The sequence below is a fragment of the Acanthisitta chloris genome, unplaced genomic scaffold (genome assembly GCF_000695815.1).
Source record: "Acanthisitta chloris isolate BGI_N310 unplaced genomic scaffold, ASM69581v1 scaffold7725, whole genome shotgun sequence".
Taxonomy (NCBI): domain Eukaryota; kingdom Metazoa; phylum Chordata; class Aves; order Passeriformes; family Acanthisittidae; genus Acanthisitta; species Acanthisitta chloris.
In genome coordinates, this window is record NW_008675291.1 from 38702 (window position 1) to 63520 (window position 24819).

A 24819-nucleotide genomic window follows, 5' to 3' on the forward strand; every position below is an offset into this window, starting at 1 on the left:
TTGAAGAAATGTTATTTTAATTATTGTTGAACTGTTGCTGATTTGAACATCTAAAAACAGTTTGCCATTCAGCAAACTTTGTCCCTGTGAATGTAGTAGATACCAATAATAAAGACTTTCTTCTTGGTGGCTGGGGAAAGATGACACGGGAGAATAATAATCATCACACAATCAATTGGGTTGGAAAAGGCCTCTGAGATCAAGTCCAACCTATGGCCTAACACCACCATGTCAACTAGGCCATGGCACTAAGTGCCATGTCCAGTCTTTCTTAAACATCTCCAGGGATGGTGACTCCATCACCTCCTTGGACAGTCCATTCCAGTATCTAATCACTCTTTCTGTGAAGAAATTCCTCCTAATGTTGAAACTAAACCTCCCCTGGTACAGTTTAAGACTATGTCCTCTCGTCCTGTCCCTGCTGTGCGCTTCAGAGATGGATAATAAGTATTTTTTCACCTTTTCAAGTTTTCTGTTTAATCTGTAAAACTGCAGTCAGGAGAAGACAAAAGCATGAAAACATTTCTGAGAAAATAAAAAAGAAGCCTTTCAGTATTTCTATACTCTTTGGAAGCTTTAAAGATGTAAAGTGATATTTGTAGCTTGGCAGTTTGGGGAGTTTTTCCAAAACTAAACCTTTGGAAATATCTACTAGTCATGCTGATAAGGAGCTCTGAGTTGTTCATTCTCAGCAAGGCCTTTTCCTGTGCAGGACATGCTGATGTTTCTCTGGCAGACATAGCTAAAATTTGTGCAGGAAAAGATGTGTATTTGATCCATATCCAGGAACAAGTAGGCGCAGGATAGAAGAGTCAACAACATTCCCTGCAATTATTCAGGAGCTTAAAGATAGCACAGATTTTCACACAAGAAAAACATTTCAGCTGTCTTTATGACATTGAACCATGTGTTGGGTTTTTTGTATTGGTATAATGGTTCAGGTCATGGTAAATTCATTAAGGTCAAAGCTGACTTGCAGCAAGATTCCTTGTAAGTCTGAAGGAATTCTGTTGAATTAGCTTTAAGGTATGAAACAGTGTGAGGTTGGATTGTCTGGCATGCCAATCTTCTTTCCCTCTTGAGCAGCTTAGTGATTGCAAGAAGGCAAAGCTACTGATGTAAACATTATTCACCATTGAAGTGAAATATTATAACGGAAGGAAGGAATTATGAAAGCTAGTATGGAATATTAAGACTTCTTGTACCCTGTGTCAAGAGGCATAGGAACAGGAAGGTAGTTCTTCCGTCATTCAGGATGTGATTAATAATGCCTCATTATTCCATTCAGGAACACCTAAAACAAAAGACTCCTAAAATGAAGTTGGCATCTGCATGGCACTTGCAGCTTGGCTTTTCAAATGAGTTTTTGAGTTAAGGTCTGAAATGCCACTAAATTTAATGGGAATTGAGTTCTTAACACACAGTCTCTTTTGAGCATCTTGGTTGAAGTAGATTTGTTTCTCAGTTTACAGAGTTTTCTGACTTTGAGGTCCCACAGAGATTCTGGTTTCCATGCAAGATGATGTATTCACAATTATATATCACAAACACATCCAAGGACCATGCTACAACACTGTATCACAGTCTCTGTAGTAGTGATTTAGCAGTGAAAATGTGGTGTATATTATTAAGGTAGCCATGCTACAACACTGTAGTGATTTAGCGGTGAAAATGTGGTGTATATTATTAAGGTACCTTAGCCTCACTTGGACAAGATGAACATCAAATTACTCCATTCTAGAGCTACTTAAAAACTTAACTTACGCATTTTTCTGTTTCTTTTACTGTAGTGGGGAAAGTGGTGCTGGAAAGACTGTAGCTGCTAAATATATCATGAGTTATGTCTCCAAAATTTCAGGAGGTGGCCCAAAAGTACAGGTGAGTTGATACAGAGTAGTCCTGAAGCATAAACATAGAACTGTTTTTAGAGGTAGAATGAGAAACGTATATCTCAGCAGATAAGGGGTACTCTGCCTAGGAAGCAAGTGAGTGAGCAGCTAGAAATACATCCCAGCCCCCAGGGACTCTGGAGTGCCCAGCAGATTGCTGGGCTGCTTGGGATGGGAGCCACGGGAGGGAGATCCACAGACCCAGAATCAGCTCTGCTGGAAGTGCTGTAGCTCTCATGCTGAATAACATACACAGCTTATAGTTAAAGGGTGAAAGGTACTTTAGTCATTGTTCTTAACCAGATTAAGAACAACCACCGACCATGTTATTGAAAACTAAAACTGTTTTGGGGGGGTTTATTACTTCCTTTAAATCTCTGATTTGTATGCATATATCAAAGAGCCACAGCAAGAACATCGTCTTGTTTTATGATGTTATCCAGGAACAACTGGAGTACCAGAAACCTAGCTGAACTGACAGGTAGTTGCTTTTGTCAATAACTATACTATTGATGTCTGCTATGCCTGTCAAAGCCTATGAACTAAAGCTAATGGAGTGAATTAGCTTTAAAAATTCTGTTACTGACATTACAATGTCATTCCTTGAGTGACAGGCAGTGGTAGGTAGGTAGTGGCTGCTTTGGCCAGACCATCATTTTTGAGTGCTTACTGTGATTTTTGCTTTATTGCAGTTTCTGATGCTGAATATCTTCTTTCTGCTTAGTTTTGCACAACAGTGATACTGGGGACATTGCAGAGTATCATTCAGTACCCAAGAGAATGATTCAGATATGCATTGTGTTATTTTTGGAATAAGGATAATCATCCTTTATACGTAATTATTTTGTTTTACTTAAAAAATTCCAGCTTTTTATACAAAACTAAAATGTACTTTCAGTAATTACAGAGTAAGTGTTGATGAAGTTGGTAAGCTGCCTTGAGCATTTCTTTTGACATAAAATTCCATCTTCTTTTCACAACCCAGCATGCATTGGTTTTTTTCCAAAGCTGATGTTTTCTCCATATTTCCAGCTCCTAGGATCAGATAACAAGACAATAGTAACACATTTTATTGCTTTCTAAAACATCTATATAGCAGCATCATTGGTCTCAAAACAGATTGCTGAAGCACTTGAAGATTCCTGAATTTCACACTGCTCTGACTTCACTGGTTGTGGTTCCAGACCCCCCAAAAGATTTAAATGCTCATGTGTTAGAAGGAAGTTGTTTACAATCAAGATGATGGAAAAACAGACCAATGTCTTGACTGTGTTGCTTGGCAGAACCATTAACAGAAGAACCAATATTTCGCCTCAGGCATTTTGTTTAATTTTGTAGGATTTTCCTCAAAAAATAGGAACTAGAAACTCTGAAAAAATGACTAGAGTCTATTCCTAATCTGATGAAGAGGATTTTTTTCAGATGTAGAATTTCTTGTCTTTTTAATATAGAATTTGGATGTCATGGGGTGTTTTTAGAAAATCTGTAAGAACTTTAAAAATGTCTGTTTCTGAATTTGTATTTCTCTTGTTTCCTAAAATTTTAGCATGTTAAAGATATTATTCTGCAGTCCAATCCTTTACTGGAGGCCTTTGGGAATGCAAAGACTGTACGGAACAACAACTCCAGCAGATTTGTAAGTCTCTCTGCCTTAAAGATTACTTTATTCTTCCAACTTCTGAGTTGTTACAGAGACAGTATTCAGGAGTATGCTATAAATTGACTGCAAGTGAGCTACATCTAAATAAAATACACAGCATGTTTTAAAACATAAAGTAAATGTCAAAAGGAAAGGCTTGTTTCATTTGGTAGAGGTGCATTTTTTTCTCTTAGAGTATGTACTGGTCACAGTTTATAAAATATCAGGTCTTCAGCATTTGCTTATACACACAGGGAGTAGGCAGGAATTACCTGCAGTCTGTCATTATAAAATAGTCAGGATAATATTGTGAAGTGACTGTTCACTAGATGACATAGTATAGGTTCCATTTTAAAAAGTTACATGTAGGCTTTAAAACATTGAGATCTGTTCCTCAGCTAACATGAGTGTTAATGCAATTTTATGGCTCCCTGAAAGCAAGAGATAATGGCTTTACCTTGTTTTCAACAGAACACTGTTTGCCTTTGGTGATAAATCTGTTTAATTGGCTTCCTGTATAGGTGAGCCTTATGGTTTCCTGTATACCAAGCAAGAGAAAAGAAGCCACTTCTCAGCAGTGAAGAAAAGCCACTGAACCTCTACATTTGCATTAACATGTGCTGTATTGTCCCCAGTCTGGTGCTGTGTGAATGCAGAAAGAAGGAAAGACATGTGATGTTTCAGGAATCTAAGCTTAGCTTATCCCTCACTGCATCCATAAAGATGAACTCTCCTAGTAACCTTGCTTGGGATACAGGACAAGTGCATGACTTCAATTTTGCATTTACTAATGGTTTAACAGCTTTACTTCTTTATTGCAGGGGAAATACTTTGAAATACAGTTTAGCCCAGGTGGAGAACCAGACGGAGGGAAAATCTCCAACTTCCTACTGGAAAAATCTCGAGTCGTAATGAGGAATCCTGGAGAGAGGAGTTTTCACATTTTTTACCAGGTCAGAAGTGTATAGGTCCTTTTGGAGTTATTTAAAGTATCTAGGACCAGTTTTTCCTTTTGACTGAAAAGTCATTTTCAACACAGTGAGATTACTGAGTGCCTACTCACGAAGGTCACCTGGCCACCACTGGGAAGCTTGATAGCATGGTAAGACACCATCTGCCACAGACCTACCTGGCTGCCTTTCAGCTCCTGAACAAAAGGACTTCAGTATTTCAAAGGGCTTGCTTGGAAATTAATTGTGAACTCTCATATGGAAGAATCTAGTAGAATAGAATAGAAAATGAGAACTTTTCAGCAGATTTCATTTTAAACTGGCCTATATATGTATAAATATATATACAGGCCAATTTATATATGTGTGTATATAATATTATTTGTTGAATCCTCCAAGCATCCCCACTTTTTTGTATCTCAAAAGGCTTTTCTGGCCTTCACTGGTCCTTGACACGTGCCTTCCTTCCCTGCTGCAGTGCTGTTGATCAAGTTCTGCAAAAGTAGGGTAAAGACTCTGCATTGTAAGTGACTATAAGCAGCTTCACATAAAGCTGAAGTGCCATTGCCAGGATGGAAAGCCTAGTTGGAGCTGGAATTGCTCCAGAAGCTGTGTGTTCTCTTCTTCCAAGGTATATAAACAATTTGCTCTGTCCTGCTGATTTTCCTCTGTGGCTTGGAGAGGCTTTTTGCCACAGGAGTTGAGCGATTGTGGGGATTTGACTGTTCTCTTTTGAGGTTAGTTCGTTCCTTCCTGTTGCAGCCATGTCTGTGCATGACTGCACAGACTTTACATAGGTCTGAGGGTGTTTGTCCTCACAGTGAGAGTCACAGATAATGCTTTCTTAGTATGCTTTCAACTCTGCCTACCTTGCAGTAGGCGTAGAAAACACGTTGCTCCTGAGGATATAGATAATACACTGCAGACTGGAAAACCCACTTTGCTTTTTCTTGATGAGGAAAAGGCAATGGAAGGCATTCGAGTCTGTGACAGGTTTTGCTTCTTATTAGGAAGTTAAAACTAAACTAAGGCTTGAGAATATGGCCTTTTGGATTAAGCAGCTAACAAAACATAGGAGGATATGTACCTGGCACAGCACTAGCCACATCTCTCCCAGTAATTTCAGGCTCAGTCACCTGTTTCTGACCTGCCTCATCTCTGCTGAAGATCATTGTATAATACCTAATTTGGGGATTTTCATTCTACAGCTAATTGAAGGGGCCTCCTCAGAACAAAAAAGCAGTCTTGGCATTACCAGTATGGACTACTATTACTATCTGAGTCTCTCTGGGTCCTACAAAGTCGATGACATCAATGACAAATCAGATTTCCAAGAAACATTGGTGAGTTCTTTATTGTATGATTTGCACAGTGGTGGATGTATGTTCCTTTCACTGTCCATTTGTAGCAAAGACATAGATGTATGAGTGTGGGAATGAGAAATTAATGTAGATATAACTTATTCTAACTGTATTTTGCCCTGAGAACAAGGTATGTTAGTCTGAAGATAGATAACTTTTATAGAAAGGCATTTTGTTTTGCAGTTTGTTCTTTCTCAGAAGGCTGCAAACTTAATGAAATTTAATTTGGTGCAGATAATCTGCAGTATGAAAAATGTGAAAATGCAAACGCAGCGAGGAACTTCCATTAGAAGAAAATATAAAAGAGTTCCCTGTTTTAGCTGAATTCTTAGTGCTGATTAACCTTTCATGCTTATTTAAACCAGTGTGGTTGAAAAGCTGGGGAAAGGAACTGTGAAAGCACCAACTGGGGATCTTTGTCCAGTGCTGCTGCCAATTCATTGTGTGACCTGTCAACCTGCTGTTATTAGTAACTTACTCTTTCAAATAAACATATTAACACATAGGTATGAGCACATTTAGAGGTCTAAAAACCAAATTGTAACTGTTGTATTCCAGCTAATTTGGTATTTCAGAAAATCAGTCAGTTGAGAAGATATTCTTTAAGTTCCCAAGTACTCTGAACTCCAAAACTCGGTGTTGTTGTGGCTTATTTTCCAGTAAATGACTGAAATTCATGGCCTGAGCCAGACACTATGCTGCTTTTTAGAGTCATTCAGTACAGCTTCACAGTTCTTTGTCACAGTGGATAAACTGTGTAGAAGGAATAAAATCATTGTCTCTTAGGTTCATTGTTGCCCATTTTGCAATGAAAGTATTTTTAGTGTGACACTTAAGAGCAGGTGTTTGTTTTTTAGTAACATTATTCTTTTCAGAATTTATTTTGTTAATACATCATCTAAATAGTGTATATGCTTCTGTATTTAATTTTAAAAAACCAAAAAAAATGCTGGAGTAGGGCATGTGGGACCTTTTGAAACTTCAGTGCAGTCTGCAATGAAATTGGGCTGCCTTAGGAATTTCTACTTCTTTGAAAAGCTCTGGTTTTTAATATCAAAAATTTAAAAAGACTTCTAAGATGAGTCTGTGATTCGATTTTTTTTTTTTTTTTGCTTTTCTTCCCAGCATGCAATGAGTGTGATTGGGATCTTTGCAGAGGAACAGGCATTGGTACTGCAGATAGTGGCAGGAATACTGCACTTGGGAAACATCAGCTTCAAAGAAGTTGGCAACTACGCAGCAGTGGAGAGTGAGGAGTGTAAGTACCTCTGGAAACTGTTATAGAAGCAGCAATGGGCTTAAGCCCAGATGGTGTAAGGTAAACTGCAATTTAGAGCTGCTTATCCAAACACAGTGCATGATTTCTTGTTGTGCAGGGCTGCCATTTTGGATTTTCTTCCAAGAGCAATGGTGCTGTGACCCCTGTTTTGTCTTGTAAAGTGCCACTAACTTAATGTGGTTTTGTATTTTGAATTTAAGAAGCCTTGTTCCAACCTTTGAGTATGAAGTAATAGCCATTGTAAGAAATGCTGTCAATCACACTTGAACTTTGGTTCTTTCAGCACACACTCATAAGAACACCAGGTTAGGTGGTTTGTGTGACCTTTTTGTCCCATAAAAAGCAGCTCCCAACTTATGGGTGTCTCCAGTCTCAGGATGTAGCTGGTGCCTAGTCATACACACATGTATGTACATGCAGCTAGAAGAGATGCCTTGAAAACACAAACTCAGAATTGAACTGACAGGCAAAATTTACATACTGCAGTTGTTTCCTGTCTCAGGTTTCTCAACTGATACTTCATTGTTAGGTACAGCTACTGGGTAACTTTTTCTTTACTCTGTCCTTATTCACAACACACTGTCCTTGCATCCCTCACCACTTGCTGCTGTTCTGTATCAGCCAGGCTCACAGCAGCAAGATATTGGAAGATTAATAGGCCTTGAGTTTGAAACATTTTTGTCATGATTATACCTTGCTTTTAATGTTAATTTATGCTAACTTGATAGTTTGAGGACAAAGTGGATAAGCACAGCCTATATTGTACCTTATACATATCTGTCTCTTCTTTGAACTCTTAGTTCAGAATGGTTATAATATGTTTAGGAAAATTGCATTTGGTTAGTTTTGAGGTAGGTTAGTTGTGAATAAAGTATCTTGTGCTGTCAGCTTCATGCACAACTGTACTAGTACTGTCCTGCACTTTATTTTGAGAAATGGGAAAATTACTGATTTTTAGCCTTACCATTCTCTCAAATTAAGACATTAAGTTGAACCCAAAGAAAAACATTTTGTAGCATCATATGCATTCACAGAAAAGTATAGAATTTTTTATATGCCTTATGATTCAAAATGAGCTACTGTGCTTCCATTTAAATCACAGTATTAAACCTTTCCATGAAATCAAGGCATTTAATAGCCAGACAAGACAGATATAGAATGTGTTGCATCAAGGTAACTAATGGGAAAGACAAGAATTGAAAGTAAATCATTAAAAGTGAACGTATTTCTGTGCTGAGCCGTGTGCCCCATGGTTCTCCTGCTCACTGGGATATAAATACAGAAGCTGTGTATGAATAATACATAGAAAAAAAGAAGATAAAATGAATATAGAACTTGCACATAGACATACTGATTTAAAGAAGCCAGAGAAGAAATAACAATGTCTAGTGCAGAATTTGCATTCTGAAGATGAGAGTTGAGCGAATTTCTCTTCTTCATTAATCCTTTCCCCAGTTTACTGTTTGTCCTAGCCAACTACATAGGAAAGCATTTATAGCCTGGATAGCTACAAAAGATAAAAGACAATGCAAGACCATGCTAAGTCATGCTTTGCCCAAAATAATAAAAGTTTAAGAGTTTGGTCAATACATTCTTGCTATTATACAGCCAACTGCAGAAAAACAGGCCATTCTTCAAGGCACAAAAATCTCTAGTCTTGATCTGAGTCAGAATCAAATCTGTACAGACCATTCCCAACAGACACTGAGACAAATACTAAAGCTGACAGTGATTTGTATCTGTCACAGTCCTTGTTTATATTAATAATTGAAAATGTTACTATTTATTCTAAATCTTCCATGTTGCAAGTCATGGCAAATACTACTTCTTTCCTGGATGAGAATTTAACCCGTTGCTCTTTACACTTGCACTGTGTTGAGAGGGTTGGTTTGTGCTTTCTGAAAACTGATGAAGTGAGCTGAGTCTTTTCAGCTTTCCTTCACAGCATGTATTTAAAACTATTCCACTGAATGCCACTGATTACTCTTTGAGGATCATTTTTTTCAATTACATGCATATCCTGCTTTATAATAATTTCCAGACTGTAACTTTATGGTCCCTAACTAGGGAAAACAACCAGGCATCTTAAGAATGTGAAGTTATATCAAGTCCTGGCCAGCGACTCTTCCCTTACAGTAAATCATTAACACTGTGAAAGAGGAGTTTCTGAGGTATGCACAGTGGTTCTTACCATTATGCTGTCTTCATAAATTCTTACCAGTAGTATTGGCTGAGTGCTTTTCCTGATGCCTTTACAGTATATGTGAGCATATGTGGTCTATAATTACCTACATTCTTTTCCATTTTGAAGCATATGATATTGACCTTTTCATGTTCTCTTCAACCTGAGTTCTCAGTGAATTACCAGAGATGTTGCCAGTGACTCAATTTTGCTTACTTCCTGGTACCCTAGAGTAAAATTAATCACTTTGCTGATGGTATTTATATCAGATTATAGAAAGCTGGTGGTTGTTTTCAATTTTAAAAATAATTTTGAATTAATCTACTAAAGGGTTTAGTGAAGTCATGCTGTGACATTACAGATGTGTAAAGCACAAGTGGCTGCTGCCTTAGTGACCGTTTTACATCCTCCTCACACCAGTAAAGCAGATCTGAAACCAATGGAACATGGAGGAAACACTGTTAAAGGATTATGTGCTTTAGTGGAGGTGCCATACCAGCTCCAAGCATTGCCCTTGGGAGCTGTTTCCATGTGCTTTCAAGATGTTTCTCTTTTTCCACTCCCTTAAGGTGTGTGACACCTGCAGCTAACATCTGCACCATGTGCTAAGAATGCAAAGAATACTACACTTGTGGCTGCTTATTGCACAGATGTCTTTTTGTGCTTTACTTCTAAACAAGGGAAAACAGAATTTGCTAAATCCTTCCGGATTAAAAAACAAACCAAGTAATTGGCAAGACAGTTGAAAATGTTTTGCAGTGTCCTAACTTAGAAGAAGAAAGGGAAAGACTATTAGGAAGCAGATAGCTTATTTTTTATTATATTTTAAATGTTTCATGTTTGTATAAAGAGTTTTCATTGGTGTCGATTTTATCTAACGTGTGAGCTCTGTATTTTATTTCCACCTCCTCCAAGAGTGATTTGTTTGAACCACATAGTTCAAAACTATGACCTAAGGCAGCTTACATGTTTGAAGGACTGAAGGTACAGAAATAGCTGACTATTTCACTTCAAGGTGGTTTATCTTAATTGAAATCCATGTAAGCAAAGAGTTGAAAATGTCCTTGAGGAGCTTAGGGAAATTTTGAAAACCCAAATCCCTCCTCTTTTTCTTTTTAAGCTGCCCCATGAGTTTTTTTGTTATTAGAGATGCAGTTAATTTTTTTCCTTTGTTCTGTACTGGTTTAGTCTGTAAGTAATAATCCAGCAACTGTGGTGTTTCTTGCAGTTTTGGCTTTCCCTGCTTTTCTCCTGGGAATTAACCAGGACCGCCTAAAGGAAAAACTGACCAGCAGACAAATGGACAGCAAGTGGGGAGGCAAATCTGAGTCCATCAATGTAACTCTCAATGTGGAACAAGCCTGCTACACCAGGGATGCACTGGCCAAGGCCCTTCATTCCCGGGTTTTTGATTACTTGGTGGATGTAAGTTGAAGTTGCTTGGTTCTACTGAATTGTCAAAACAAAGAGAAGTAACTAGGAATGTTCCTTGCAGTGCTTTTTTTGTCTGTCATTTCTTTGACCCAGTATGTTCCTTTGCCTAAACCTTAGCATGAGCACTGTGCAGTGAGACTATGACCATGGATATCAAACACAAGGCAGTGATTATATCGAGCACTGTGCAGTGAGACTCTGACCATAGATATCAAACACAAGGCAGTGATTATATGACAAATGCTGCGTTTTCTTTGAAGCAATGAGCTGTGCTGTCAGCACTGTTTGCTCAGTCTCCTGCCATAACTGTCCCATATGATACTCTGACATTTCCCTCCTGTCAGCATCCATAATTCTCTGATTCTTACTTTTTCCTGCACAGTTAAGCAGAATTAGTGGATTATGGTCCCTTATTCTCTTACCCCACTGTCCTGCAAAGAACCCCTTCAGCATCCAGATGTGGCAGCTGAACAAATGGCCAAATTCTGTTCTCCATGCTGAAGTACTCTCTTGTTCAGAGTGAGACTCTGGGCTGGGCTGGAGCAGTGGAAACTGTACCTTTGGCCACAGATGCTGTCTGGATGAAGCAGAGGTCTCCTCTGTGGTGGCACTGCTGGTGTCTCATAGGTGTCCCTCATCATGATAGCCCTGTAATTCCCACTGGACCAGCACTGACACTGAGAAGTGTGGAAGCACAGAATGAGGTGAAAAGATTCAGAGTACCAGCTGCAAATAGCAGACTTAAAGCTGTTCTTTGCTATATTGGCTCCTTTTCTTTAACTGAGCCAGTTACACCAAAGAGGAAAGATTTTTACAAATAGTAGATCCAAAGCCTCACTGACCTGGAAAACAGGATAGTATACTGTTCATTTCCTAGCTGTTAGTAATGCTTTATTAAAAAATGAAAGTAAAATACCCCATTATATGTATCTGTATTCCATTTAAATAGGTTCTTTTTTAAGAACCCCAGTGTTTTTATCGAAGTATTTAAGAATATCTGTATCTTTGAAATATGTAAACTACACTTTGTTTTACATTTTGTTTCTGTTTTATTAGTCTATTAATAAGGCTATGGAGAAGGACCATGAAGAATATAACATTGGTGTCCTTGATATTTATGGCTTTGAAATATTCCAGGTAAGGTAGTACAATACTCGGGGTTTGAGCAGATCTGACCTATGAGAGGGTTTTCTGTAATTTAGAGGGGGAAAAATCCAAAACAGAAGAAAACCCCCTAGATGCTGTGGCCAGAATAAAAGCAAAAAAATCCCAACCCAACTTCCTGGACATTGTGATCTTGCTGGTAATGTCTCACTTAATAACCATAAAGTATTGAAGTAACTTCAAAGAAACTGGGTCATTGATCTTAAAAGAAAGATCTGAGATTCCACAGACTGTCCATAAAGTCAGCAACCCATCTATCACTGACAGTGTTTCTTTGAAGCTGATTGCCAACATAAGAACTAAAAATTATTGTATATAAGGCTGGAGACTAATTTTGAAATTGTTTCCTTTTCTGCAGAAAAACGGGTTTGAACAGTTCTGCATCAACTTCGTTAATGAAAAACTGCAGCAGATTTTTATTGAACTGACACTGAAGGCAGAGCAGGTAACCAGACATTTATTATTTTTGAATTCATAAATGAGCTTTTGCTTTTTCAGTTGGTGGAAAAATTGAGGTTTCATCATCTGTTAACAGTAAAATCTGCCTTGTTAAGCAAGACAAAGCTAAAAAAAACCCAACCAACCTTTGTTGTTGGCTGACCCTAAAACTCTAAAGCCCATGAGCTGCAGACATTTGTTCTCTGATGCAGTGGCACAGAAGTGAGTCCCTCACACGGTGTGCTCATGCAGTCATATGACTCTGCCCAGGCTTGCTGCAAAGTCTGACTCATTGACTCCAGAGATGGAAAACTGCAGCTCAGTTCCATCCCTGTGCTTTCCCTGAACATGACACACAGTTAATTGGGAATGCTTTTCTTAATTTCCTCCACACCTTTTCTTTTTGTTGTTGTTATAAGTATATATATATATGAATGAAATCAATTAGAGACAAATGCAAAAATACTTGTGATAGTATTTGTAGCTCTCTATTCACAGTCTTACTGCAAAATCTCACTTTCCATGAGCCTGAGCTTCTGCATGGCAGGGCAGCCAGAATGCAGCTGAGACAGGAGCACTGTGCAGTGGGAGCTCAGCCCTGGCACCAGCCTTGGGACAGTGTTTTCAGGAATGCACATACACAAATGCCTTTGTGTGAAAGTAACCAGTCATTGCAGTGAATGCACAAGTGATCTGCAAAGTGTCTAGCTGAACTCGTATATACACAACTGATTAGGTCCATTTAATCACATTTTAGTATGAATTTTTGCCCAGTCATTCTCTAGGTGTCTTTATGGTTACAGTAATTGTGTACAGAAATAAAAAGTCCAGCTGTGACTCCAGTTCATGTGCATCTTTAAATGTGTTGTTTTGGGGGTCTGAGCCTTGATATGCCTGTCACAATCTTAATTTTTAAAATAGATTAGGAGGTGGATGCTTTGTGCACTGTCAAGATACTCTAAAAGTCACTTTGTTACTATTTGCAAAATGCTTTGACAATAAATGTGCTTGAAATATTCCTGCACCGAAGGGCTGTGAATGACAAAGGAATGTGTGGGGAGAACGGAGTGGGATTCCAATTCATCTTTTAGGCAGCAGAGAGCTGGATTTAACTATCATTAGGGTCATTTCTCCCACCTCCACCCAATCATACATTTGGCAAGTCTTCCTGAACATGAGTAGTGCAGAGTTTGTGTCTGTGGAGTGTGTTGTAAATCTAGTGCTACATCTGCAGTGCAAAGCAATATTTGCATCTTTCTTTTTACTCAACAGGAAGAATATGTGCAAGAAGGAATTAGGTGGACACCAATAGAATACTTTAACAACAAAATAGTGTGTGACCTTATAGAGAACAAAGTGGTAAGTATTTAGAACAAACAGGTGGAAAAAACAAGATTTTTTTTATCTAAAATATCTGGGCAACTGCTTTGCTGTCAAGAACGTTCATCGGAAAAATGCAAATACTGTTGTTCAGTTACTGAGTCATACTAAATCTATATATAAATCTTACATAAGATGTCTTATAAGAGCTCTAAGATATATGTGATCTAAGATACCATCCAAAAAGAGGACTATACTATAGCATGACTGATGTGTGACTAAAACATATAATGATGGCAATGAAAATTTTGGGAACCTAACTTTATCATGAACTTACTGACATTACATGAGGCTCTGTGTGTTGCTGGGAGATGTATTTGAGTTTGGGGAAGCTATACCACCAGCTTCCTTTGAGGTACTGTTGCAAATTAAGCAGAAACAAATGAAGAGGAAGTATTGTAGATAAAAGAAGTTTTGTGTCTTTGCTCCACAGAATATTCTGCAGTTTCAAGTCTTTATGTTCCAGTTTGGGGTGACAGCAAATGTTGACTTCTCCTTTAGGACAGGAGTAGTTCTTTTTCCACTAGGTCTTTATCTCCATGTAGGCTAGGACAGTAGTTCAAACACTATAGTGACTCATCCTTAAATGCACATCAGATTTTGCCATTTAGTGTCAGCATCAGGCTAACTAGGAAGGAGGTTAGATTTCCTGCCACAGTCTCAGATATTTAGCTCTAACTTAGTCAAACTACAGCATGTAAGTTTAAATACTTTCCTCAGACATGGGTTTATTTTTTGGTGGAATGAGAACAAAGCTTAAAGTAAATGTAAAGTGTTTTGGTGGGTTTGTTTTGTTTTTTTTTCCCAACAGTAATCATTGTTTTCCTCATTGTTTCCACTATCACTGTCATTACACAAAGTGACTTATCTCCTCGAAATATTTTCATGACTGTAAAAATTAATCTCTGCTGATTAGAGGGAAATTCTTCCTGACTATGCTCTAGGTTTTTTTGAAGCAAAGATAAATTTTCTGCTTGGTGGGAAAAACTGGCATCATATTTTTTTTCCGCTCACTTCTGCTGCTGTTCTTGTTTTCCAACAAGAATCCCCCAGGGATTATGAGCATTTTAGATGATGTGTGTGCCACAATGCATGCAGTGGGAGAAGGAGCTGATCAAACTCTACTTCAGAAACTCCAGATGCAGATTGGAACTCATGAACACTTCAACAGCTGGAACCAGGGATTTATCATTCATCATTATGCTGGAAAGGTAACGTGGAAAATCATCACTGAACTCTCTGTAATGTATTTATAGAGAAAAAGAGCAGTAATGAAAGGAAAGGGGAAGCCCTGAAGAGGCTGTTTGGATTTTAAATAGCTGGATTATCTCAGGAGACAGTGTCCTTTCACAGTGTAGGGAGCTGAGAACAAATATGCCCTAACACATGTCCCTTGCTGAGGAGAGAGGAGTCTGGGCCTTGCTGCTATCAAGCATACTAACCACAACTTTTAATATTAAATGTAAGAAATAAGTGTCCAATGTCTTTTTTTTTAATTGTCATCTTAATTGTTTGTCACAGTAGCAGTAAATTTAAAGAATTCAGATATAAAAATTATGCTTTGGTGATGATATACCAGTAACACTGGGAATATAATGTACAGTTCTGTCTTACTTGGGTTTATGTCTCAGCCTGCTCATGGTTTCCTGCAGTTATACTTAATAACAGTAAATCCTTATTACACAGAATTTTGTCATCAATAAAATTGGGTATTCAATTCACTTGTGTCATATTCCATTCACTAGCTCCATAACAATCTTTTTTAAATTTGAATTTAAACTGAATTTAAATATATGGATGAAACTCCTTTATGTTTGTTGTGAAAGAGTTTAATAATACATGCAAGGATTTAGTGCTCATTGTAGTCTCTAAGTTTTACCAGACTAACCGAAAAGTTCAGAACAGCTACTGATGAGGACAGAATTTAAATCTTCTTTAATTATTGGGTTCTCAACTTACCACAAACAATCAATTTCCACCTTGGCCCAGGTATCTTATGATATGGATGGATTCTGCGAGAGAAATCGGGATGTTCTTTTCATGGACTTGATTGAACTCATGCAGAGCAGTGATTTGTACGTAAGCAAAACTTGCTTAAAGCTAGGAATAACATGTTAGTTCAGATGGCTGCAGAGGGCCTGACTTCTCTTCTTTACAACTTGTGAACTCGTTTGTGTAAAAGTGGAAAGAAAACATCACTGTAGTAGAACAGCATAACTTGCCTTATGTGTTGACCCTCATTTTCTGCCAGTTGGAGTGAGTGAGGCACTGCAGTGTCAGGACAAATGGTGTAATGGCAACCGTTTGTTTTGGCCTCAAGGCCATCAGTGCTTTGTCATTGTCTCAGAACAGGCACTGCTTTGACATTTCAAGTAACTTCTTTTTTTTTAATGTGTTTTAATTAGTTGATGCTTATTTTTTAAGAAGTGTGCATTTCTTTGGGTCTTCTAGAAGTCTGGTACCATGTCTTCCAATGCTCACTAAAATAGCAAGGGATGTCTATGAGGAATGAAGCTCTGGAAAACACTAATCTTAAAATAGATTTGCTATAACTCCAGATGAATAGAAGTAGCTATTTATATTCTGCTCAACTATCAACTTTTACAGCATATTCCTTGACAGGCCTGCATTGACTTGTCTTTCTATGCCAACCCTATTTTATAACTTCTTTCCTAGGCCTTTTATAAAGGCTCTGTTTCCTGAAAACCTTCAAGCAGACAAGAAGGGCCGTCCTACCACTGCAGGCAGCAAAATCAAGGTGTGTCTCATTTGGCAATGTCAGCATGTGCATGTGCATTTGTGGATGGGTACCTAAATAAATAAAAAAAAAGTCTTTGCTTCTTTTTTACTGTCATTTTTCAAGATAGACACCAGGATTATCTCGATTGCTAGGTGATGTTTCAGCTGTTAGAACTGTGTTTTGCCCAGCATCAGTGTTCATTAAATGTTGTGTTCAGCTGCATTCTACAGCAGTGAATTTTCCAAACAAGTAATACTTGCATGTGCATCATGAATGAGCTGCTTCACTCTGCCACTTCATGTCCTACAATTAACTACAGATAACTGGTCTCTTTATAGTGCAGAAATGCAGTGGGGCCTGATCCAACACCCACTGAAGGCAACAGAAATCTTTCTACTGACCACAGTGTGCCTTGAATTAAGGCAGCAAATGTTAGGGGGAGAGTGTCTGTTCTGGAGCCTGATTGTAAAATACACACTTAGATTACACATGACTTCAGAAATCAATATTTTATCAATTTTTATCGTTCCTCATATTTCACCCTGACAGGTTCACTTGATGCTTTCCTTATCACTCCATATTTTTATACAGTAGTTTAAATATATTTCATAGCTGGACATAATAGTGCCTTCTACTTACTGCTAAGTTTTTCATATTATCCCAAGGCACTTTGATTGTTCTGCACAAAGACCAAAGTCAACTGAGTGTAGTCAACTGAATAATCATCAGATGGTCGGTGATTTTAGAATTCTCTCATGATTTACCCTGTTCAGCTCAGATCCTATTGTTTTCCTTCTGTTTTCCAGAAACAAGCAAATGACCTTGTTGGCACCCTGATGAAATGTACACCCCATTACATCCGATGCATCAAACCAAATGAAACAAAGAAGTCTCGGGACTGGGAGGAGAGCAGGTAGGGATAAGCAGAGCATGTGGTGAGAAACAGTGCTAATAGTCGAAAGAAACCACACAAATTCATAATTTCTAATCCTATAGCCTACAACAAACAGAACTAGATTCACTAAACCCATCAGAAATGAAATATGCCCTGACTTTTCCTAAACTTTGAAGCTAAGTGATGGTCTAAATCAGCAGTTGGTGTATGCAGTTCTTTGCTTTTCTCCTATCAGTTATGAATGAGCAACATTTGCATGAGTAACACTATCAGTGTACTAAAGACTCAGCTAACTTTTGCTTTGAAAACAACCTTCTGTTAAGCTAAAAAGCCAAGTAGGATGTCTTTTCCATGTAGAATTTGCACACCAAATGCATCATACATCCCTTCTAACTTTTGCTTTGAAAACAACCTTCCGTTAAGCTAAAAAGCCAAGTAGGATGTCTGTATCTGCTTTTGTGTCAAATGAGCCAGAAAGTCTCTATAGCCAAGAATGTGGAAAGTTCCTGTTCTACTTCTTGACTTTAAAGTTTAATTAGCCAAGTCTTTAAACAGAATTCACTGGAATATCATATCAGGTGGTTATATAGATGTTAAATAGCTGTCTAAATCCTTAGTTTGGTTCATCACATCTGTTTTAAGGCATCTTTAACTATCTGGTGCTTATAGCATCTTCCTCTTACCTGAAAAAAAAGATTCTGCTGTTGTTTGCACTGAGGTAGGAGATCAGTGTGGTATGCATACTATGTGAGGTGCTACTGCAGATAAGATTTATTACTATATACAAAGTGCTTTTGATAATGGGGAGATTGCTGATAAAGCAAGTGGTTATTTTTATCACAGTGAAACAACTTGCAAAGTCTGATAAAAAGCTTTCTCGACCACACAGCAGCAGAATTCCCTTCCTGCCGTTTGGCATGCAGACTAGCACAATCACATGCAGATGGAGAGCACTTACAGAAGCCACAATTGGGGCTGCACTTCAAAGTGTCATTGAGGGCTTGGCGGTAAATATAGACCCTCTTTCTCTAGCTTTTCCACCCCTGAAAATCTTACTATGTAGCACTTAATTTTCCACTCATGCTGGTGACCAAAGGAGGAAAGTATAAGTGATCCTGGGAAAAGCACGTATAAAACTTTTAACTATAAGTTGAGGAGCTTTTAAAATCAGTCATTTACGTATTGGGAAACAGGCCTGTGATTGTGGAAGGTGTTGCTGGGAAACCAGTGAAACAAATAAAATCCTAGTCCTGAGAAAAGGGCAGCTCTCAGGAAACCCTTTTGGGGCAAAAATGGGCAAGATTTCTTCTTGTTTTCCCATAATGAGGATGGTGTGTTATCAGTGGCTGCTGTATTTGCCAAGGGAAATACAAAGGATTGTGTACTAGCAAACTCAGACAAAAGTGGAAGTGCCCCTTGTAATGGTAATCCTTAATCCCTGTTTGAAATTCCTAACATTCCCTTCCATTTAAATTGGTGGTTTCCCATCTATTGTACTAGGACATCACAGGGGATACTTATGTTGTGGCAATTGGTGACAAGTCTGGGGAAGAGATAATTTAACATGCATATGACAATTCAAACTTAGCCTTAATTTTGTTGGTTTTTTTTGATTTTACCGTGAAAAAATTTTGTGTTGAAGGAAGTACAAAATATAATTCAGTTTATGTGATATTTTGCTGAACGGTTGATTTAAGTTGATTTTGTTGTTCTCTTCTGTGGTCACACAATGCTGCATCATACACATGCTGCCAGAGTCAGTGTGATGGGAGTAGTAATTTGCTTACTAGTGGCAGGTTACTAGACCGTGAAAATGGTACTGAAAAAGGAAAAAACCCTTTCACAAAGCCTGTCTTACTTCATGCTCACAGAAGCCATGTAGCCAGCATTCTACTGCTACTGAATAACTCTAGAATATTTAGCACTGAAACACAGGCCTTGTGTAATATCTGAACCTTGTATAATACCTTAGTTATTCCAGAAATTGGGGTGTTCTTGAAATGTGTTTTTGTTCAGGTCCTGGCACAGCCACTTGGACTTGTATTCAAAATTGCTGCATTAGCTGAATTCCCAGACCCTGACCTGCTTGAGGTTGCTGCCTGGAGGGAGATTTTCTGTGTGCCTGTTCTCAGAAAGGAAAGGGAAAAACAGAAAAATGTCTCAAATTCTCTGGTGCTGGACACTAATACTGGCAGGACAGTAAGAAAATGGGAGTAGTACTGTTGCTCCAGTGCATTATTCCAGATGTGAACAGGAGGGAAAGCTATAAACAGGAAAATGTACTTTTGTCCACCAACATTCTGCTGTACCAGAATTCTTGGAGTGGGTACAAAATATACTTTATTCCTTGAACCACAGCAAGGCTAAAATGTGTAGTATTCTTTATGGTAAGCTAAAAGAGCAGTATCACTCATCATGTAGTAAAATATCTCTCAGAAGAAGAAATAACTGAAGGGCTTTTGTCATTTGTGGCAAGGGATTTCAAAAGATTTTTTTCCCTTCATACTATGAGTCATGTGAAAAAAATGTCTCAACAAAACAATCAATGGGTAGTGCATTTTATATTGAAATTTAATATTTCAAAATAGAGAAATAACATTGAATTAACTGAGTGTTTCAGGATCTGAAAAATCTTTTGTAAATTCAGGGAAATAGTGAGCAAAACAAAATTAAGTCAGATCTTACAGTCTCACTTTTTATTATACATTAAAAAAATTCTCTTATATACCATTTGTTAAACTTGCAGGACTAAAATCTCAACAACTATTTTATTTCAGACTGAAAGCTAAAACTTCTATACTTTGCCCTATAAAAGAACAGCAACAGAAGCACCAGAGTTAAAAACTGGCTTTGCTTCTTTCAGTCACATGACAGATGAGAAAATTAAGGAAATGCAAAGGAAATCAGCAACTGAAATTCTTCAAATTTTCAAGCGTTTTCAAGAAGCAATGCTAGCTTTTCATCAGAATACCAGCCTGACTGTCTGAATCTTTGTGGAGTGAAAGTTTGGCATCTGGGGCTTTTTCCAGAACAACCAAAGAAATGCTACTGTGTAACTGTTGCTGTTTGAGCTATGTAAAACCTTGGTAAAACCTTCAACAAAAGAAGACACAACCATTTCCCAGTCCCTTGGATACCAGCTGTGTAACAGTATAGCTAATAGTTACTTGGCCTTTTATGAGTAATAGGATTAGCTTAGAAATCTATCCATAAATTCATTAGGAGATGGGAAGTTAAACTAGGAAAAATGCTATGGTAAACTTGCTACATATATTTCAGCACTGTAGTCTACCTGTATTGGATATTTTTCCCACCTTGCAGTGTTCATGGTAATATGCAAACATAGACTCGTGTACCTGTACATGAATTTTAGCAGTCAACAGTCTTTGAATATGATTTGGACTTCTAAGAATGCCTCAATCCACAAGTTTGCTTAAGTAAAATAGATTGCAAATCTTGTGTTGTTTTTGTCCACAGGGTGAAACATCAAGTGGAATACTTGGGTCTGAAAGAAAATATTCGAGTAAGAAGAGCTGGCTATGCCTACAGACGGGTGTTCCAGAAGTTTCTGCAGAGGTAGGATAATACTCCTTTAGAAGTACTACAGCACAGTTGTTCATATGGTGAGGAGGGTAGTAAGAGGTTGCCAGTTCTGAAAGCTTCTCATTTCCCACTTTCCCTTTTCCCACGAGTTGCCTTGTGCAATGATCTAGATCACACAGAGATTTAAGAGTGTTTTAAGACCTGGCTTTGTGTTTTTGAAAGTACTTTCATTTTTTCTGTAAACTTGCCTATAGCCTTAGTTACTTTGAGAGGGCTCCTCAGAGTTAAAAAGAGTTAAGGGAACTGCTGCAGTGCCTGAAACCTGAGTGTCTAGCTGCTGGCCTTTGTTTAAAATGCTACTGCTCTAGCTCTCCCAACTCTTTTTGCCAATGACAGACAGAAGGTAGGTAAAGAAATACGTGCCTGCCATTCAACCATTGCAGTGTAAAAAGCTTAAATTGCTCGTTATCCTTCCACTGGTGTTCCAACAGCTGGGAATGGTTACAACTGAAAGCACTGCAGCTGCTCACTGAATGAATGAAAGCAAGTCAGAGCTCTGGAAGACCAATGCTTTTTTTGGTGTCTCAGGACCAGCTGTTAAGATGATTAACTACCTCCACTAGCTAATGAAATCCTCTTAAATAAGAGCAGTTTCAAGATTTATACAACATTCAGCTTCTGTGTTTTAGAAAGTTGAGACTTACAGCTAATAAATGCCCAAACAGGCATTATGTGACAAATCAGCTTTTATTGGAAGTCTTTGGATATCATTCGAGAATATAAAGCATAAAACCCAATCAGTTGCTGTAAGGAGAGGAGTATAATTAATCAGACAGCACAGGACATAGCCAATACTTCATGATAATACCAAGAATATTCTAATCATGTAGTAAGAGTCAGACCTAACATACCTTACAGTGTGGACTCAATTTTCATTATAGAACAGTTTTAAATTACTTTTTTCTTCAAGCCCAGACATATAAACATGAATGTGCTTCAGGGTGAATTACTTAACACAGACTGTTGCTGACACAGAGTAACAGATTGATAATGTGTATTAAGTGTAGCCTCAACCCTTGTTGAACAGTGATTCTGAGGGCTGTGCAGGTCTGCACAAAGGAAAGGCACATGGTACTTCTGGATCCACAGGCAACCGAAACCATTCTTTGTGGAATTCATCCGTTTGTTTCTAATTCATTAGGCATGTTAAATTTATCATTTTGTTATCAGTAAAACTCTTCCTGCACCCTTTCCATTGACAGTACCCTAGCACCAGAACAAGCTCTGTTCTGAGAGCCTGAGCCAGTGTGAGCAGCAGTGTGCTGGGGCCTGGCATGGACAGGCAGTGCATGCTCATGCACTTGTTTTCATGGGGTGTTCCTTGGCAGCTCCACAGAAGTGGAGATTTCTGGGCTGAATAGACTTTTATGTACAAAATTTACATTTGCATGCAAAAAGCCACAGCCACTGACAAGGCCTGTGTGTTCCAAAGCATAACTGGTCTGAAAGCTGAGCTCCCTACTCCTCTGTTTAGACATAAGAGCTAACTGCTTGCTGTAGAATAATCTGTTTCTTCTGCCCTGTAGACTTGTCACACCAGTAGAATGTATGAAGTTAATTGGGTGAAAAGGAAGAATTTCAAATCTATTCTTATTTTGTACCCCAGAGCTTTACTTATAGTAAAAGGTCTTAAGTCATGTTTTTCCCTGTGCCTTCCTTTGCAGCTCAGGGGATGTAGGAAAGAATTTACAACATGCTGAAATGTCATGTCAAATTTTGTTGTATAGCAGTTTCAAACACCTTTATTAACCTCAGCTTTACCTTCAGACCTGCTTAGACCCACCTATACAGCTACACTGCTGGTGGTACATGAGAACCTGCAAAGAGGCTGATAAGCAAATGCACTGGGGGTTACTTTAACTTACAGCTCCTTACTAGGTTGCATCTGTTTATTCCATTATACTGATAAATCACATAAATCTGTAAGTTTACACACTGTCTAAGCACAGATGATGTATTAGTGTGATATTTAAGGTGGCATAAGAGCTACTTTATTATACCACCAAGCATAGTGCCTGAGCATTTCTAACTGAGAGATCTGAACATGAAAACATCTGTGTTTTGCATCCTACTGAGTTATTCATAAGTTAACTGTTTGCTGTTTTTCTTTGCGTGGTGTTATTACTTAAGTTGCATGACACTGTTTCTGCTTCCTGGCTGGATAACATTTGAGTAATGAGTAGTCAACATGCCCTTAATGTATTTTCGAGAACATTTTGTTAGGAGCTGCCTAAATCATCTTAAGAACTTGGGAATTGCAACAAACTGAACTTCATACTTTATTGCTTTTTCATTTGTTGAACAGTTTCACTAATAAGCATGGCTTAGTTTATATAACCCAAGTATGCTTAAGGCATTACAAAGAAATTGTCAAGAATAAAGAACATACAAGATTTGGGGAGAAATTTGTCACAGCATATTTCGCTGTTCTCCAGTCTTGTTGTCAAGGGACTCTAAATAGCTGCTGCTAGAAAGTTACTTGTCCATAGTCACACTGAGGCAGCTAAAGCCCTTCAGTGCTCCTTTGGTGGACAGTGGGACAAGGCAACTCCAGCCTGGCAGTAACAAAGCCCAAGTGAAGCCTGAAAAAGTGGACAGTTTAAGAGGGGCTGCAACCTGGCATCTATCTCATTCTGAAGGTTTGTAGAGAATACCATGAGAGAAAAGACTACTTGCTTCTTTCTATCAGACACATGTTGTTATAGCACTTCCTCCTTCTCTAGCCCTTTGTGTGGTCAGTTCCCAAAGCTCCTCCTAGGTAGCACCAACATCACCACTGCTTCCCTCTTGCACCAGAGGCCTAGCCAAAGGCTCTCTGGGATAGAGCCAAGAATGTTTCCCTGATAAATGCAGACCAGCTGTTGAACAGGTGGGTTAGGACATGAGCTGATCACTTCCTTAGAAACAGGAATGACCTTTGTAAGAACAAGACAGACTGAGAAGGCTTGAGTGGGAAATTTGCCACATGTTTGGGGATGAATCCAGCATATCAGGGATGTGGATATTCAAATCTGGGCCATACATTATTGCTAGTCAGTAGCCTTGCCCTGAACTTAAGCACATAACAGCAGAACTTTCTGTAATTAACTGCTGCAGTTGCCAAATAGTAAAACTAGTATCTGAAAATAGGAGACTCCAGGGAACAGTTGTCCTTCTCATTGCAGTTGTTTGGTCTCACTAAACAAACATTTTAATATTATGCATCTTCACATGCACCAAGCTCTGAGTCCTGCTGCAGTTGTCAACCCTCCCCTAGGGTAATGCTGACTAAGTGTCAGTGGTGTTCTGCTGGTGCTGTTTGATGTCAGGTTTTAATCTCTTCTCCTTGATGGTTAAGGTATGCCATTCTGACCAAAGCAACCTGGCCTGCTTGGAGAGGAGAAGAGAAACAAGGAGTCCTCCACCTCCTTCAGTCAGTCAACATGGATCCTGACCAATACCAGCTTGGGAAATCCAAAGTCTTCATCAAAGCTCCAGAGTCTGTAAGTATGGCAGAAAATGATTCTGTGAATGTGCAACTATTCTGCTGAAATTAAAGTCTTGTCCACTCCAAAGTTGAGCATATCTGCTGAGGTGAGAGAAGCAGAAGACTGTAAGACAAGTTGGGCAAGATTGCCATTGAGACTGTACAGGGATTCTCAGCACTTTGATAGCTACAGGAGGCTGCTGCATGATTGTGACTCTAATACAAAGAGCATTAAAGGCAACAAGAAGAGGAGATGGATATGGAGATAATTTGGTGTCGAGTTGCACAGCCAATATGTCATATGAAGAAATATCATGGCATGAAAATATCTATGACCATTACCCAAGAAAATTGGTCCTCTTTTCAGTGGAAGAACTACTGATGAAGATAGAATAGTCC

The 24819-nt window shown here is 38.5% G+C and overlaps 1 protein-coding gene across 1 annotated transcript in view; it reads left to right on the forward strand.

The window, feature by feature from the left end:
- The window catches only part of MYO1E (myosin IE), a 42271-nt gene that overhangs the window by 11862 nt on the left and 5590 nt on the right, over positions 1-24819 (forward strand). The window contains exons 5-19 of the mRNA XM_009075686.1: positions 1791-1878; positions 3436-3525; positions 4350-4481; positions 5687-5821; positions 6965-7097; positions 10529-10725; positions 11791-11871; positions 12257-12343; positions 13609-13695; positions 14760-14927; positions 15706-15791; positions 16393-16474; positions 17263-17369; positions 20829-20927; positions 24292-24436. Of these exons, the coding sequence (XP_009073934.1) occupies positions 1791-1878; positions 3436-3525; positions 4350-4481; positions 5687-5821; positions 6965-7097; positions 10529-10725; positions 11791-11871; positions 12257-12343; positions 13609-13695; positions 14760-14927; positions 15706-15791; positions 16393-16474; positions 17263-17369; positions 20829-20927; positions 24292-24436 (1717 nt within the window). The remainder of the gene's footprint in view (positions 1-1790; positions 1879-3435; positions 3526-4349; positions 4482-5686; positions 5822-6964; positions 7098-10528; positions 10726-11790; positions 11872-12256; positions 12344-13608; positions 13696-14759; positions 14928-15705; positions 15792-16392; positions 16475-17262; positions 17370-20828; positions 20928-24291; positions 24437-24819) is intronic.